At 38.5% G+C, this 13,197-nt stretch overlaps 1 protein-coding gene, 1 long non-coding RNA gene and 1 pseudogene across 4 annotated transcripts; 2 read left to right on the top strand and 1 right to left on the bottom strand.

The window, feature by feature from the left end:
• Positions 1–489: 489 nt before the first annotated feature.
• LOC147280647 (loganic acid O-methyltransferase pseudogene) lies at positions 490–3,767 on the bottom strand (annotated as a pseudogene). The gene is made up of 3 exons (XR_015122804.1): positions 3,738–3,767; positions 1,162–1,506; positions 490–885 (listed from the first exon to the last, which is right to left on the bottom strand). The product of XR_015122804.1 is annotated as a loganic acid O-methyltransferase pseudogene (transcript).
• Positions 3,768–4,034: 267 nt separating this feature from the next.
• LOC147280646 (uncharacterized) lies at positions 4,035–6,226 on the top strand. 2 transcript variants are annotated; one of them, XR_015122843.1, is made up of 4 exons: positions 4,035–4,171; positions 4,742–4,814; positions 4,897–4,968; positions 5,552–6,226. It is a non-coding gene; the product is annotated as an uncharacterized LOC147280646 (long non-coding RNA). The 2 variants fall into 2 exon arrangements; XR_015122844.1 differs by having other exon boundaries at positions 5,066–6,226.
• Positions 6,227–7,698: 1,472 nt separating this feature from the next.
• On the top strand, positions 7,699–10,476 carry LOC147280645 (putative glycosyltransferase At5g20260). The gene is made up of 4 exons (XM_086246030.1): positions 7,699–7,998; positions 8,129–8,280; positions 8,988–9,342; positions 9,808–10,476. Exons 1-4 carry the CDS (start codon positions 7,699–7,701, stop codon positions 10,474–10,476), a joined length of 1,476 nt encoding a protein of 491 aa, XP_086102156.1.
• Positions 10,477–13,197: the final 2,721 nt, after the last annotated feature.

Raw genomic sequence — 13,197 nt, 5'->3', positions numbered from 1 at the left:
GGGATGCACGTGAAGCTGTTTGGAAATTAGCAACAATAGAATGAACCAGGTACAGTAACGACATAGTATTGTCACTTGGGAGGGAGGGATGTAAAGAGTGTGTTGAAACCATTCAGGGATCTAATTCAAGTCCCCAGATTCCATACTCTTCAAATGTGTAGGTCTTGCACTGCCACTGCCTAGAATGTATTAGGCCCAACAGAGCATATATACCAGTTCAACTATAGCTTTTGATTTACTAATCCATGTGCTGTGGATGTGATAAGTGAATAACAATATCACAAATTCATTTACTTATCCAATCCAATTACATGTAATTATTTTTTGAGTCAAGATTTCGATACATGATTTAAATACAAGCATAGTCTCTCAGCCTAGGAGTATATATCTCTCCTGCTTGTTATTGTTGCTTACAAATTTATATTACAACAATTAAATTTACATATCACTTAGTCCTATAATAATAAAAACAAAAAACAGACATAATGATGAATCTAGGGAAATTCAACTATAGCTTCATGAATAAGAAAACAACATGTTCAAATCAATTTGCCTTGCGTTTAAGCACAACAAGAATGTAATTGCCTTCCCTGAGTTGAAGATGGCGTGTTGCTCTTCAACTTTCTTGCGATACAAGTCGAACAGCTCATCTAATATTTCTTCTCCAAATTGCTGCTTGATGAGTCCCTCCATGGAAGCTCTAATGTGAGATGCAATCAGTTGGGTACTGTTAGATACAGTGCCATGTGCCAAGACCTGAGGTAAGTTTTCCATTATCTCTATGCTAAAACATCCATTTCGTTCTACAGAAACTTCAAGTTCATGGGGAGACATGTAATACATAGGTATGTTAAATGAATCTACTTTCTCCTCACTGAATACTCCCTGCATAAAGAAAAACACATTGCAGCCATAAGAAGGTGGTGCTGCTGGTGCTGCTTGTGAGTTATTTTTTTACTTATTATGATATTTACAATACTACTTATGTTCAACGAAAGAAATTTCTTCTTTCATTTCTGAGTTATAGCAGATCAGATTATTGACATGACAATTGACAACACATAATAGGACCATGGTGGACTAGCCATAAATCTTTAGTACTATAGTCCACTATATGGCACTAGCGCAATATCAATCTTAGAGCAGTTGATCATTGCTTACCTTCTTGGTCATGTCCTCAGCATATTGAGCTTCATAAGCCCTTACTACTTCATCTGTGGAATTTAAGTAATGGATCCGTCCTTTATTTCAAGCAGGACAGTCTTTTGGAACTCTAGAAAGCCAGTGATTGGCATAAGAAGAGTGAACAAAGTGAATGGAAGCTTTAGGAAATATGCGACCACAGAAAGAACCAGGCGCACCCGCTGCATAGTATGGCCTGTTCTGAGGGAGGGATTTGAAGAGCATGTTAAAATCATTTGTGGTATGATCATTAAAGAAAACTTGAATTTCAGGAATTTGAGCCAAACCGAAAGTCAATTGGGCTATCAATTCTTTAACCTTTAACTTTTATACAACTTAGAAATTTGGAGCACGAGAAGAGAAGGCCAATTAACCTGTTCTAAAATCAATAACCCGATTCTGCAAAAGTCAAAGGCCTATTTTCCCATGCATATCATAGATAGAAAACTAATTTCCTCAGAAAATAAGAGAAAAAAACAAAAGAAGGTTAAACAAAGCAACCCAAATCATGAACATCAACAAACCCATGATAAAAAATAAGAAGGAATCGCTAGTACTTTGCATCAATGACAACCAAATACTTGCCTAATGTTGAAAACAGAAAGGGAAAAAAAAAATAATAGGAAGATTGATGAAATAAACTTGGGGCAATTGACATTATAACTATATCCAAGTATTTACCCATGAAGCACAATTTCCAATAAATACTTGATGAAAAAGAAACCATACGCTTTAACAATCCCCAACCCAGGTTCACAATGCAGAAATGAAGTTCAAAGAAAAATTACTCTTAACTCAATCCTAGTTAAACCCTATTATAATATATCAAAGATTAAAATAAGACAATAGAAGAAATACCACAGAATCCGTGATGAAGCTTCGAATTGGAGAGAAGCAGAGAGAACCCGCGCAGAAATGGAGAGTGAGAGGGTTTTTATAAAAGAAACAAAAAGGAAAAAGAAAATATGCAGGGAAGAAAGGAATCTTTACAGATTTTCTACTTGTTTCTTTTGGTTTATTAATAGGAGATTGAAGGAGGGTTGGATCAGATGGGCTTGTTGGCGAAAAACTTGGATGGAAACTGAATTCAATGTGAGAATTGAGATGGGGCAAAATAAAGGTACAACTTGAAATAAGATAAATATAATCAATGTTACAGATCAGAACAAAATTAAAATTGGTTCAGCGGTATGGCACCTCCTCACTACCCAGCAGGTCCGCGGTTCGATTCATATCAAACCCAGCATGCAGATGACATTTTGCTAAATTAAAATGGCCGAAGAGACACGTGGAAGAAGATGGTTAGCGAGACGGCAGACAACCAACCGTCTCCTGCCACGTGTCACAAGGGCGGCGGGCAGTTAACCGTGGGCTGAAACGTGGCCGAAGTGGGCCCGTGGGCATCCAACGGTGGGCTGCCACGTGGGCCCGTAGACACGTGGCATTGTGGGCCCGCGGGCTTCCAACGGTGGGCTGACACGTGGCGCAAGGGGTCCGCGGGCTTCCAACAGTGGGCTGCCACGTGGCCCAAAGGGCCCGCGGGCATCCAACGGTGGGCTGACACGTGGCACAAGGGGGCCCGCGGGCTTCCAACGATCGGCTGACACGTGGCCGAAGTGGGCTCGCGGGCTTCCAACGGTGGCTGACACGTGGCGCAAGGGGGCCTGCGGGCTTCCAACGGTGGGCTGACACGTGGCACAAGGGGGCCCGCGGTCTTCCACCGGTGGGGTGACACGTGGCCGAAGTTGGCCCGCGGGCTTCCAACGGTGGGCTGCCACGTGTCCCAAGGGGCCCCCGGGCTTCGAACCGTGGTTGACACATGGCGCAAGGGGGGCCTGCGGGCTTCAACAGTGGGCTGACACGTGGCCTAAGTGGGCCCGCGGGCTTCCAACGGTGGCTGACACGTGGCGAAAGGGGCCCGCAGGCTTCCAACGGTGGGCTGACACGTGGCCGAAGTGGGCCCGCAGGCTTCCAACGGTGGGCTGCCACGTGTCCCAAGGGGCCCGCGGGCTTCGAACCGTGGTTGACACATGGCGCAAGGAGGGCCTGCGGGCTTCAACAGTGGGCTGACACGTGGCCTAAGTGGGCCCGCGGGCTTCCAACGGTGGCTGACACGTGGCGCAAGGGGCCCGCGGGCTTCCAACGGTGGGCTGACATGTGGCTGAAGTGGGCCCGCGAGCTTCCAACGGTGGGCTGCCACGTGTCCCAAGGGACCCGCGGGCTTCGAACCGTGGTTGACACATGGCGCAAGGGGGCCTGCGGGCTTCAACAGTGGGCTGCCACGTGGCGCAAGGGGGGGTCCGCGGGCTTTTAATGGTGGGCTGCCAGGTGGCCGAAGTGGGCCCGCGGGCTTCCAACAGTGGGCTGCCATGTGGCCGAAGTGGACCCGTGGGCTTCTAACGGTGGGCTGACACGTGGCCGAAGTGGGCCCGCGGGCTTCCAACGGTGGGCTGCCACGTGGTGCTAGTGGGGCCCGTTGACACGTGGGAATTTTGGGTCCGCGGGCTTCCAACGGTGCGCTGCCACGTGGCCGAGTGGGCCCGCGGGCTTCTAACCCTGCGCTGCCACGTGTCATGTTTGGCCATTTTAATATAGCAAAATCTCATGTGCATGCTGGGCAATCGAACCGCGGACCTGTTGGGTAGTGAGGAGGTGCCATACCGCTGAACCAATTTTAATTTTGTTCTGATCTGTAACATTGATTATATTTATCTTATTTCAAGTTGTACCTTTATTTTGCCATCTCAATTCTCACATTGAATTCAGTTTCCATCCAAGTTTTTCGCCAACAAGCCCATCTGATCCAACCCTCCTTCAATCTCCTATTAATAAACCAAAAGAAACAAGTAGAAAATCTGTAAAGATTCCTTTCTTCCCTGCATATTTTCTTTTTCCTTTTTGTTTCTTTTATAAAAACCCTCTCCTTCTCCATTTCTGCGCGGGTTCTCTCTGCTTCTCTCCAATTCGAAGCTTCATCACGGATTCTGAGGTATTTCTTCTATTTCTTCATCACGGTTCTCTCTGCGCGGGTTCTCAATTTCACATTCCGAGCAAGGTTCATGGTGTCTGTGTTGGCTGTCTTTAGTCTTTACATCCTTGCATAATTTGTTATCCTCCCGGCTTTCTCCCCCAAATAGAAGATTCTTATAGTTCTTGTCATTAGTCTTGTTACATCCTTGCATAATTTGTGATCCTCCTGCAGCACCTTTTAATCTCTCTTCCTCCCCTGATATGAAGTTACTCATAATTCTTGGTTTTTTTACACCCTGAAAGGAAATGGAGAGAGAGAGAGAGAGGGGGGAGCTCTCATACCCAGAAATACAGCCTGCCACTTTTTAGAGTTATGGTACCTTGTTATATGACGGAGAGGCAGAGGGAGAGGGAGGGAGGAGCTCACATGACCCAGAAATACAGCCTGCCACTTTTTAGAGTTACGGTGATGAGGGAGAGGCAGAGGGGAAGGGGAGACCCAGAAATGCCGCCTGCCAGGCAAATAATTTTGTGCGTCTGTGTTATACTTGGTTTATTTTGATACCCTTGTGCAAATCTGTTCCTGCAGGTGGGTAACTTAATATGCCTTGAGAATTTCTCTGATTTTCCACAACTTGGAAGATTTACTCTTCGTACTGAAGGTCACTAAATTATCCTTACCTTGTTGATCCATCTAGGATGTTTTTTGGTATGTTGTGGTGACATATGTTTCTATTTCTGCAGGCAAGACTATAGCTGTGGGAAAAGCAACCAAGCTTCCGTCAAATTAAGTTCTTAAACAATTTTGGTCTCAGGGTATGGCCTTTTGAATGTTATTTTGACATGTTATGCTCGTCTTTTTTTATTCTTGTTCATAAATTTCGTATATGCTTAAATTTTATTTTACTTGCAGAAGCAAGGTTACTCTGGTCTGCCTTGTTATTTCATGTACTTGAATGGGTGTAGATGTGAAAAGATTGTCAAGTTGATGAACGCCTATGGCAAGAAAGGTAGAAGGTAGAAGGTAGAGTGGCATTAGTGGGGGTGGGTTGAAAGTAATTTTAAAGACTGCGCGCAGCATTAGAAAATGCTTCTAATCTGATTAAAGTTAAAACTGCTTCACTGACTAGGTAGTGTACAAGAGCTGGACTTGAAGTGGTGAATAATTAATGGTGGTCTTTGATGTTTTGCATATAAGAGGAACGTGTCTTACTACAATACAATGCATTTAGAATAGGTGTCAGATTTCTTCAGAATGAACTAAACAAAGGCAATCATCTTTTTTTTTTTTTTTTTTTTCAAATTTGAAGTCAGCAAAATCCTCATCGCCAGCCGATACAACCAGCATATACTCGAGCAGCTTTTCCATTTAAAAACAAATTCATAATTCATGTTGCAGAAATGCTTTGGGGGATGGTGGTGTCAGCCGAAGTGGATGTGTTATTTTGCGAAGAGAAGCCTGCATGGTGCACAGCTCAACAGCTGTTATTTTGTAGCTGTCAAGCAGAATATTCTGCTTGATAGTTAATTGCTGTAAGCCTGCAATTGGTGGTGTATGTAAGCACGAGTGAGGAGAAAGTAGATTCATTTAACGTACCTATGTATTACATGTCTCCCCATGAACTTGAAGTTTCTGTAGAACGAAATGGATGTTTTAGCATAGAGATAATGGAAACTTACCTCAGGTCTTGGCACATGGCACTGTATCTAACAGTACCCAACTGATTGCATCTCACATTAGAGCTTCCATGGAGGGACTCATCAAGCAGCAATTTGGAGAAGAAATATTAGATGAGCTGTTCAACTTGTATCGCAAGAAAGTTGAAGAGCAACACGCCATCTTCAACTCAGGGAAGGCAATTAACATTCTTGTTGTGCTTAAACGCAAGGCAAATTGATTTGAACATGTTGTTTTCTTATTCATGAAGCTATAGTTGAATTTCCCTAGCTTCATCATTATGTCTGTTTCTTTTTTTTTATTATTATAGGACTAAGTGATATGTAAATTTAATTGTTGTAATATAAATTTGTAAGCAACAATAATAAGCAGGAGAGATATATACTCCTAGGCTGAGAGACTATGCTTGTATTTAAATCATGTATCGAAATCTTTGACTCAAAAAATAATTACATGTAATTGGATTGGATTACATGTAACTGGCTACTTAGTGGACCATTTTTCTAATATTGGTAGAACCCACATAAGGGGATTCAACACATATGAATCTCACCTCTATTTAAAAAATAAAAAATAGTTCACTATGATTCATCCATTTTTTTAATGAAAAATTAGCATTCGATAAGCAAAACAAAAACCGGTAGTATAATACAGAAAGGCCCACGTCATAGAAAAAAACTCATATCAATTTAGTAAACAAATGAGAGCCATAGAAAAAGAGATTTGAAAAGATGTACTACCTTATTTTTATCTATCTTCACCCACACGTACAAGTTAACTCCGACACTTTTAGTCTGAGACAAAAAAGGAAAATCAAACTGTTGGGGTTAATATGTTACACAAGAATTTTCTTCTTAAGAAAAATTAAACTTCAACTAGTGTGTTGTTGGGTTGTTACGTGAGGAGGAAGCAACGCAACGATCAGAGAGCGGGAGGAAGAGGCAGTGCATACTAATGAGATCGAGAGGAAGAATGGGTGAGTGGGAACTTATTTATACAGGGATATATACTATATACTAAATACAGCAAAATTCAATCACCTATCTTTCATATAGTAAAAGATTTTACTTTCCCAAAAATAATTGTAAAAGAGACAAAAGAGTCATAAGCAAACATCTCCTAAAAAAATTAAGTATTATTATTTAGATTATCTCAATTGACTAATTTGTGTACTTTCTCTCTCTAATATATTTTTTATATCTTAAAAGATATTACTTTCGGAAAAAACAATTGTAAAGACAAAGGGCTCGTAAACAAACATTTCCTACAAAAATTTGAGTATTGTTTTTAGATTATCTCAAATCTCTAAAAGAGATTATTACTCACACTTACCCATATACAACCTATACAGGTATAGGTGAGGTATAGGTGAGTCTCGCCTAGAGAATATATACAAGACCAAATTGACAATTAGATGGTCTAAACAATTTTAAAGTGAATTAACAACTACTAAGAAAACATATGACTCGGTGTCTCAACATAAATTAAGATTTTTTTGATTTGTGCTATACTGCTATGAAGGGCCGGAGCCCAACAAATAAAAATACGTACAAGTTTTTTTAATATGTATATATTTTTTATTCTTTTTATTTTATTTAAAAATGGATCGAATAAAATAACAAAAAATTGATGTTCTAATTGGAATTTGGTTGTAATATTGATTCATTTGTTATTAATTAGTCCCCTTAATTTACGTTTTGATTTGAACAAAATTATGCAGTGGCCGAGGCACACCTACTTGGTTTTGTTTGTAACTTTTGTAATTTGTACCATCACATTCACACAATCCGCAGCTGCAGTGTACTGTGTACCAAACAAAGAAAATCCTCCTATAATATGCAAAAGGCTGTAGTGCCTGTCAGGTAGCCATGGCAGCAACCTTGTTAGATTTGCGTTCTCCATTTTTTCTGTCTCTAACATTTTTCCTCCTCTTGGTTTTAGTCCTCTTCTTCTCTCCCTTAAACCAGAACCATCTAATCTCTCTCAATTTCTCTTTCTCTTCTCCCACCATTACCAACACCTCCACATCATCATCTACTCACCAACAACAACAAACCACCCACAATTATGTGTCACCAGCACCTTCCCCATCAGCGGTGGAGTTTCACTACCCACATGCCCATTCCTCAATTCTCACTGCGCCTGAACTACTCACTCACACCATCAAAGTATATATGCAATCTTTGAAATCAAATATTGTTTCATTTTTGAGATTTTGGGTTTTAATTTGTTTGATCTTTCTAGCTTCCTCTGTTCTTCATTCATTAGGGTGACTAGAATTTTATGTCCATTGTCCAGAACAAGAGCAAAACACAAAGGATTGAAGAAGAGTTAGGCAGAGCAAGAGCCATTATTCGCAAAGCTATTCTTACAAAGAATTACACCTCTGACAGGAAGGAGATTTACATCCCCAGAGGAAGTGTCTACAGAAATCCCCATGCGTTTCATCAGTTAAGTTCTTTTTTATTTTATTTTTTTATATGAACTATTTTTCATTTTCAATTCTAAATATTGGGTTTTGTTTGTTTCTTTGGTAATAATTTTGAATTCCATCTTGCATTGAAAATTGGGTGCTCCTTTAAATCTCTGTTCACTTGCCACCTTGCAAGTATCAGTGCACAAGTAATTATTCCAATTGGTTTTGCTAATGTAACAAGTAATGATATTTTGAATATACAGCATTCAAGTTTTTGGGAAACTTCCATCCTAAATTGTTTTTAATTGCTAGGCCTTCTGTGGCTTCTTACATCCAAAGAAAAGAAAGGTTCATTTGCTTAAGCGGTCCACATTCTTACCAACAAGTGGCATTATAAATATATTGTATTATATGGGCTCGTGAGCTACGTTTTTGGGGTACATGGTTTCTAGTTTTGGTCATATCTTCAAGATACGCAACCGTGGGTCCGTGGTATCTTTTCATTCCATTTGAGTTCAAATATCTTTTTGTTTTCATCTTACCCATTTGAGTTAACGTTAAGAAATTTTTTTATAATTTTATTTGATTGGGTTGGGTGTAAATATATCTTTAATTTTTGCCATTTGCCTTTACAATTATTTAGTGGTTATGATTGTTTAGTTTTAAATTTGGTTCTGATTTTAGATTTAAAAATTTAATTTTGTTTGGCCGGGAAACCCTTTCTTTAATTTGGGTTAACAGGAGTCATATAGAGATGGTTAAAAGGTTCAAGATATGGGCCTATAGGGAAGGAGAGTTACCAATGGCCCATAATGGGCCTACGACGTACATCTACTCGATAGAAGGCCAGTTCATTTTTGAGATGGAACGTGGGCCAAGCCCATTCATGGCCCAACATCCAGATGAAGCCCATGCATTCTTCCTGCCATTGAGTGTGTCCAAGATTACTGACTACCAATTCAGACCTCACCACGAGACCTTTTTTCATCGACTGGTCCGAATCTTCACAGACTATGTTTATGTTATATCTGATAAATACCCCTATTGGAATAGGAGCAGTGGAGCAGACCATTTTATGGTCTCATGTCATGATTGGGTAAGTAAGCTTATATTTATTCATTCTCAATTGTAAATAATTTTATTGTTAAATTGAGATTAATGTTCTATTGCCACACAATCTTACCTGTCATGAACATAACATTTGACTGTTAGTCTGAACTAGACATGAACATACACTCACTCCATTTATGATTTTCTATCTTGACTGACTATTTGGTCAACAAATATTTCATGTAATTTCAGATAACATGGTTGGTTAATGTATCAATGATATCTTCCTACTAACCCAAAATAAAAAAATAAAAAGAAATGCATCTAATTAGAGACTTAAGAGTGTAGAGATGTATGCCAAAATGGAAATTCTAGTGGTCATCACAACTACAAAAGGCACAAAAAGATAGGTTTTGAGATGTTCAAATTTTGGAGTCAAGAGTTGTATCAAATGTCAAACTATACTAATTAATATATATGTTCATAACCTATCATCTATTTGAATTTTCAGGCACCAATTATCTCACGTGATGATCCCAAGCTCTACAAGAATTTCATAAAGGTGTTATGCAATGCAAACACCTCTGAAGGATTCAAGCCTACTAGAGACGTCTCATTGCCAGAATACAACTTAAAAGCCTTTGATCTTGGCCCTCCCCGTTTTGGCGAACCCCCTAATAAGCGTCCGGTACTTGCCTTCTTTGCTGGTGCAGCCCATGGTGACATAAGGAGCATTTTGTTTGAGCATTGGAAGGAAAAAGATGATGAAGTTCGCGTTTATGAGAAACTTCCTGAGAAGCTAAACTACCACAAATTAATGGGGCAAACCAAGTTTTGCTTGTGCCCAAGTGGGTCTGAAGTGGCAAGTCCTAGAGTAGTGGAGGCAATGTATGCAGGGTGTGTCCCAGTGCTAATTTCCGATTACTATGCATTACCCTTTGATGATGTTCTTGACTGGAGCAAGTTTTCAATACAAATACCACCCAAGAAAATACCGGAAATTAAGACAATATTGAAGGCTGTCTCGTACTCAAAGTACTTGAAATTGCAGAAGAGGGTGATGCAAGTGAGAAGGCATTTTGAGCTCAACCGACCGGCTAAGCCATTTGATGTATTTCACATGGTACTTCACTCAGTGTGGCTTAGAAGACTCAACATTCAATTACCAGATAAATTTTAAAGACTATGCATCTTGTAAAGTGTTTTCATCATTATTTTTAATGCATGAGATTAAACTCACTGTGATGCACTCATCTGCAACATTAGTTTTATAAGTTTGTGGCAATATTCTTTTCTATATAGAGTTCAGATATAATATTTTCCAAGGAAAAAAATGAAAGAAACATTAGATTATAGTTACTGATTCTCCATTTCCTTATTTTATTTTTCCCTAAAACCTTGCATGTTGGAATTCTTCTTGGTTTTTGCTAAGCATTGCAAAGGTAATTAAGCTGTGGCAAACCAAGATTATTTTTGACATATGAAGAAAATAATTTTGTTGTCAAGTAATTACAACTTAATTAGGTTCTATTTAACATGTGCCTTCAGATGTCCCCTGAAATTCTTAGCCTTTTTAAAATAGTAGCAGTATATGGCTACTTGATAGGACCAACTAATATATATGAACCTCACTATTGTAGTTCGAACGTTATATAAGTGGGAGTTTCATTGCTCTAGATTCTAAGCTCTTACCCCACCTCTACAACAAGAGTTCAATCTTTGCCTCCTCTGGGCTACCTCATGCCTTTTATTCACTACAAAAGCCAGCAATCACATAAAAGAAAATTAAAAGAACGCATATAATTAAGCCAACATACACCCCCAGACAGTATTGCTGCCTGTTTTTTCCGTTGTTGGTTTAGCTTTTCTTGCATGATTTTAATTTTTGTGAACATCAGAATGAAATGCCATCATCAATAATCATCTTCGTTGTGGTGGGGTGGGGTTTAAACGTGGATGTTTGTGTGGTTGCAACTTGCAAGAACTCCGAATTTGAGAGTTGATTGACATATTTTGTAGGTGAAGATGAAACAAACTCCTTCATTCTTTTTTGTTAAATTAAAAAAAAAAAAAGAACAATTTTATAAGGTTGACTAAAAAATTTGTTTAATCATTTGATATAATTGCTAATGCTTAGTGTAAAGAATTAACAAAATTAACAGTGCTTCAAAACTGTAGACTACCCAATACCCGTGAACTACTTTACCCCCCTATAACAAATAAAAATAATGAGCACACTACAAAGTTATAGAAAATGAAGCTACTGGAGATGTGTTGTTCGGATTCTATGTAATGCTACATGTCACTTTCTATTACTGGAGATGAGGGTTTTGTAGCTAAAGAATGGAACAAAGACTGAGCAGCCACCAACTTTTCCCTCAGCATAACATTGTACTCGTACAAACTTTTAAGATTCTTCTGAACATCAGTCATATCCATTTCTTCAACAATTGTGAAGCCTACAATGTGATTTCAACAATTGGAGTCATTCATTTTATTCGTTTATACTAAAAGATCATCTCTGCAAAAAATCGACCAAATCGGAATTGATTTACTCGATCGATTAGTATTAGAAAATTCATGATCGTTCATAAATTCAAGCACCGTTACGTAACTTTTACATTTCCGATTGAGCTAATTTTTTGCAATGATGATCATTGAGTGAGGAATTAAAAACTGAACGGTTTGGATTAATGGAAACACGATCACATTATATGAATATAACCTACATAAAATTGTACAAAAAAAAAAAGGCAATGAGACTTTGGGCGAGGAATATGTATGTTCCTCGTCCATAGATTGGGTGACGAATACGTAAGTTCCTCGCCCAAAGTGACTTTGGGCGACGAACATAAACATTCCTCGCCTAATTGTTATCTTCATATATCTCTTTTTTCTTTTATAATATTTTTCCCCTTTTTTACTAATTCTGGTTTTTGGACTCCTCTTTACTATTTCTCTTCATGTTAAAACTTGGCTGTCATGAATTTTTCATTTAGTGTACGCTTGAAACAACCTTAACAAATTTTTTATTTATAACAATTGTTATTTGTTAATTAAACAAGCTAGCTAGAATATAAAGATCTTTATTAATTTTGAAGACAAAATCAATCCCCAACTGCTGTTATCACCAAATCACAGCCCAAACTCACATAGTGGAACGCATCCATGCATCCATTCCCTTGAAATTAAGAATCTATTCTGATCAGAACGTACAGCAATCATCTATCAGAACAATTCAACTCATCCATCCGGTCCCCATTAATTAGAATTCTCTTTATTCCATGCATGCATGCAGTGGATGTGAAGTGGGCCCAAAGATCTTGTTATGGACCTGAGTTTTTTCTCCTAATGAGTAATCATCAGATTTGGAAGGTTTAATTGCAGAAAGTATATATTAGAATGCGGATATATACATAAATCATTGCCATACAATTATTAAACTCCAAAAAATTAAGCCCATTTTGTTAAGATATGAAGTTATTGTAAATATTTCCTTCTTAATCTGTATAGTTGACTACTAGAAGCTAGTTAGGATGCTAGTTGTAGTTAATAGCTAAACTATAGGATCTAGAAGTGTTGTCTTCCTGTATCTCTCTGTATTTAGCTTTCTTGTATTGGTGTCATTAATTGTAATTCAATTCAATAGAATATACAAACTCTGTTTCTTCACACATTTAGATGAACTCAACAATTTATATATATATATATATTCTTTTTTTTTTTGCCATTAACTCAACAATTTATATTAAGCTAATTAACATCCTTCCTCACCTAGATAGAATTATAGGTGTAGCTCCGTAGCAAATAACTAGCTAGAAATGGAGATTTAGACTTTAATTTTGAACTTGGACCTATTAAAACTATAACTTGAATATCATATTAGATAATTACTAAATTT

The sequence above is a fragment of the Dryas octopetala genome, chromosome 6 (genome assembly GCF_963921425.1).
Source record: "Dryas octopetala chromosome 6, drDryOcto1.1, whole genome shotgun sequence".
Lineage (NCBI taxonomy): Eukaryota > Viridiplantae > Streptophyta > Magnoliopsida > Rosales > Rosaceae > Dryas > Dryas octopetala.
This window is presented reverse-complemented; position numbering and strand designations above follow the sequence as displayed.

Coding starts and splice junctions, on each gene's coding strand:
- LOC147280645 (XM_086246030.1), top strand. CDS start 7,699: ATGGCAGCAACCTTGTTAGATTTGCGTTCTCCATTTTTTCTGTCTCTA. Junction 8,281..8,987: donor AATCCCCATGCGTTTCATCA/GTTAAGTTCTTT, acceptor TTGGGTTAACAG/GAGTCATATAGAGATGGTTA. Junction 9,343..9,807: donor TGGTCTCATGTCATGATTGG/GTAAGTAAGCTT, acceptor TTGAATTTTCAG/GCACCAATTATCTCACGTGA.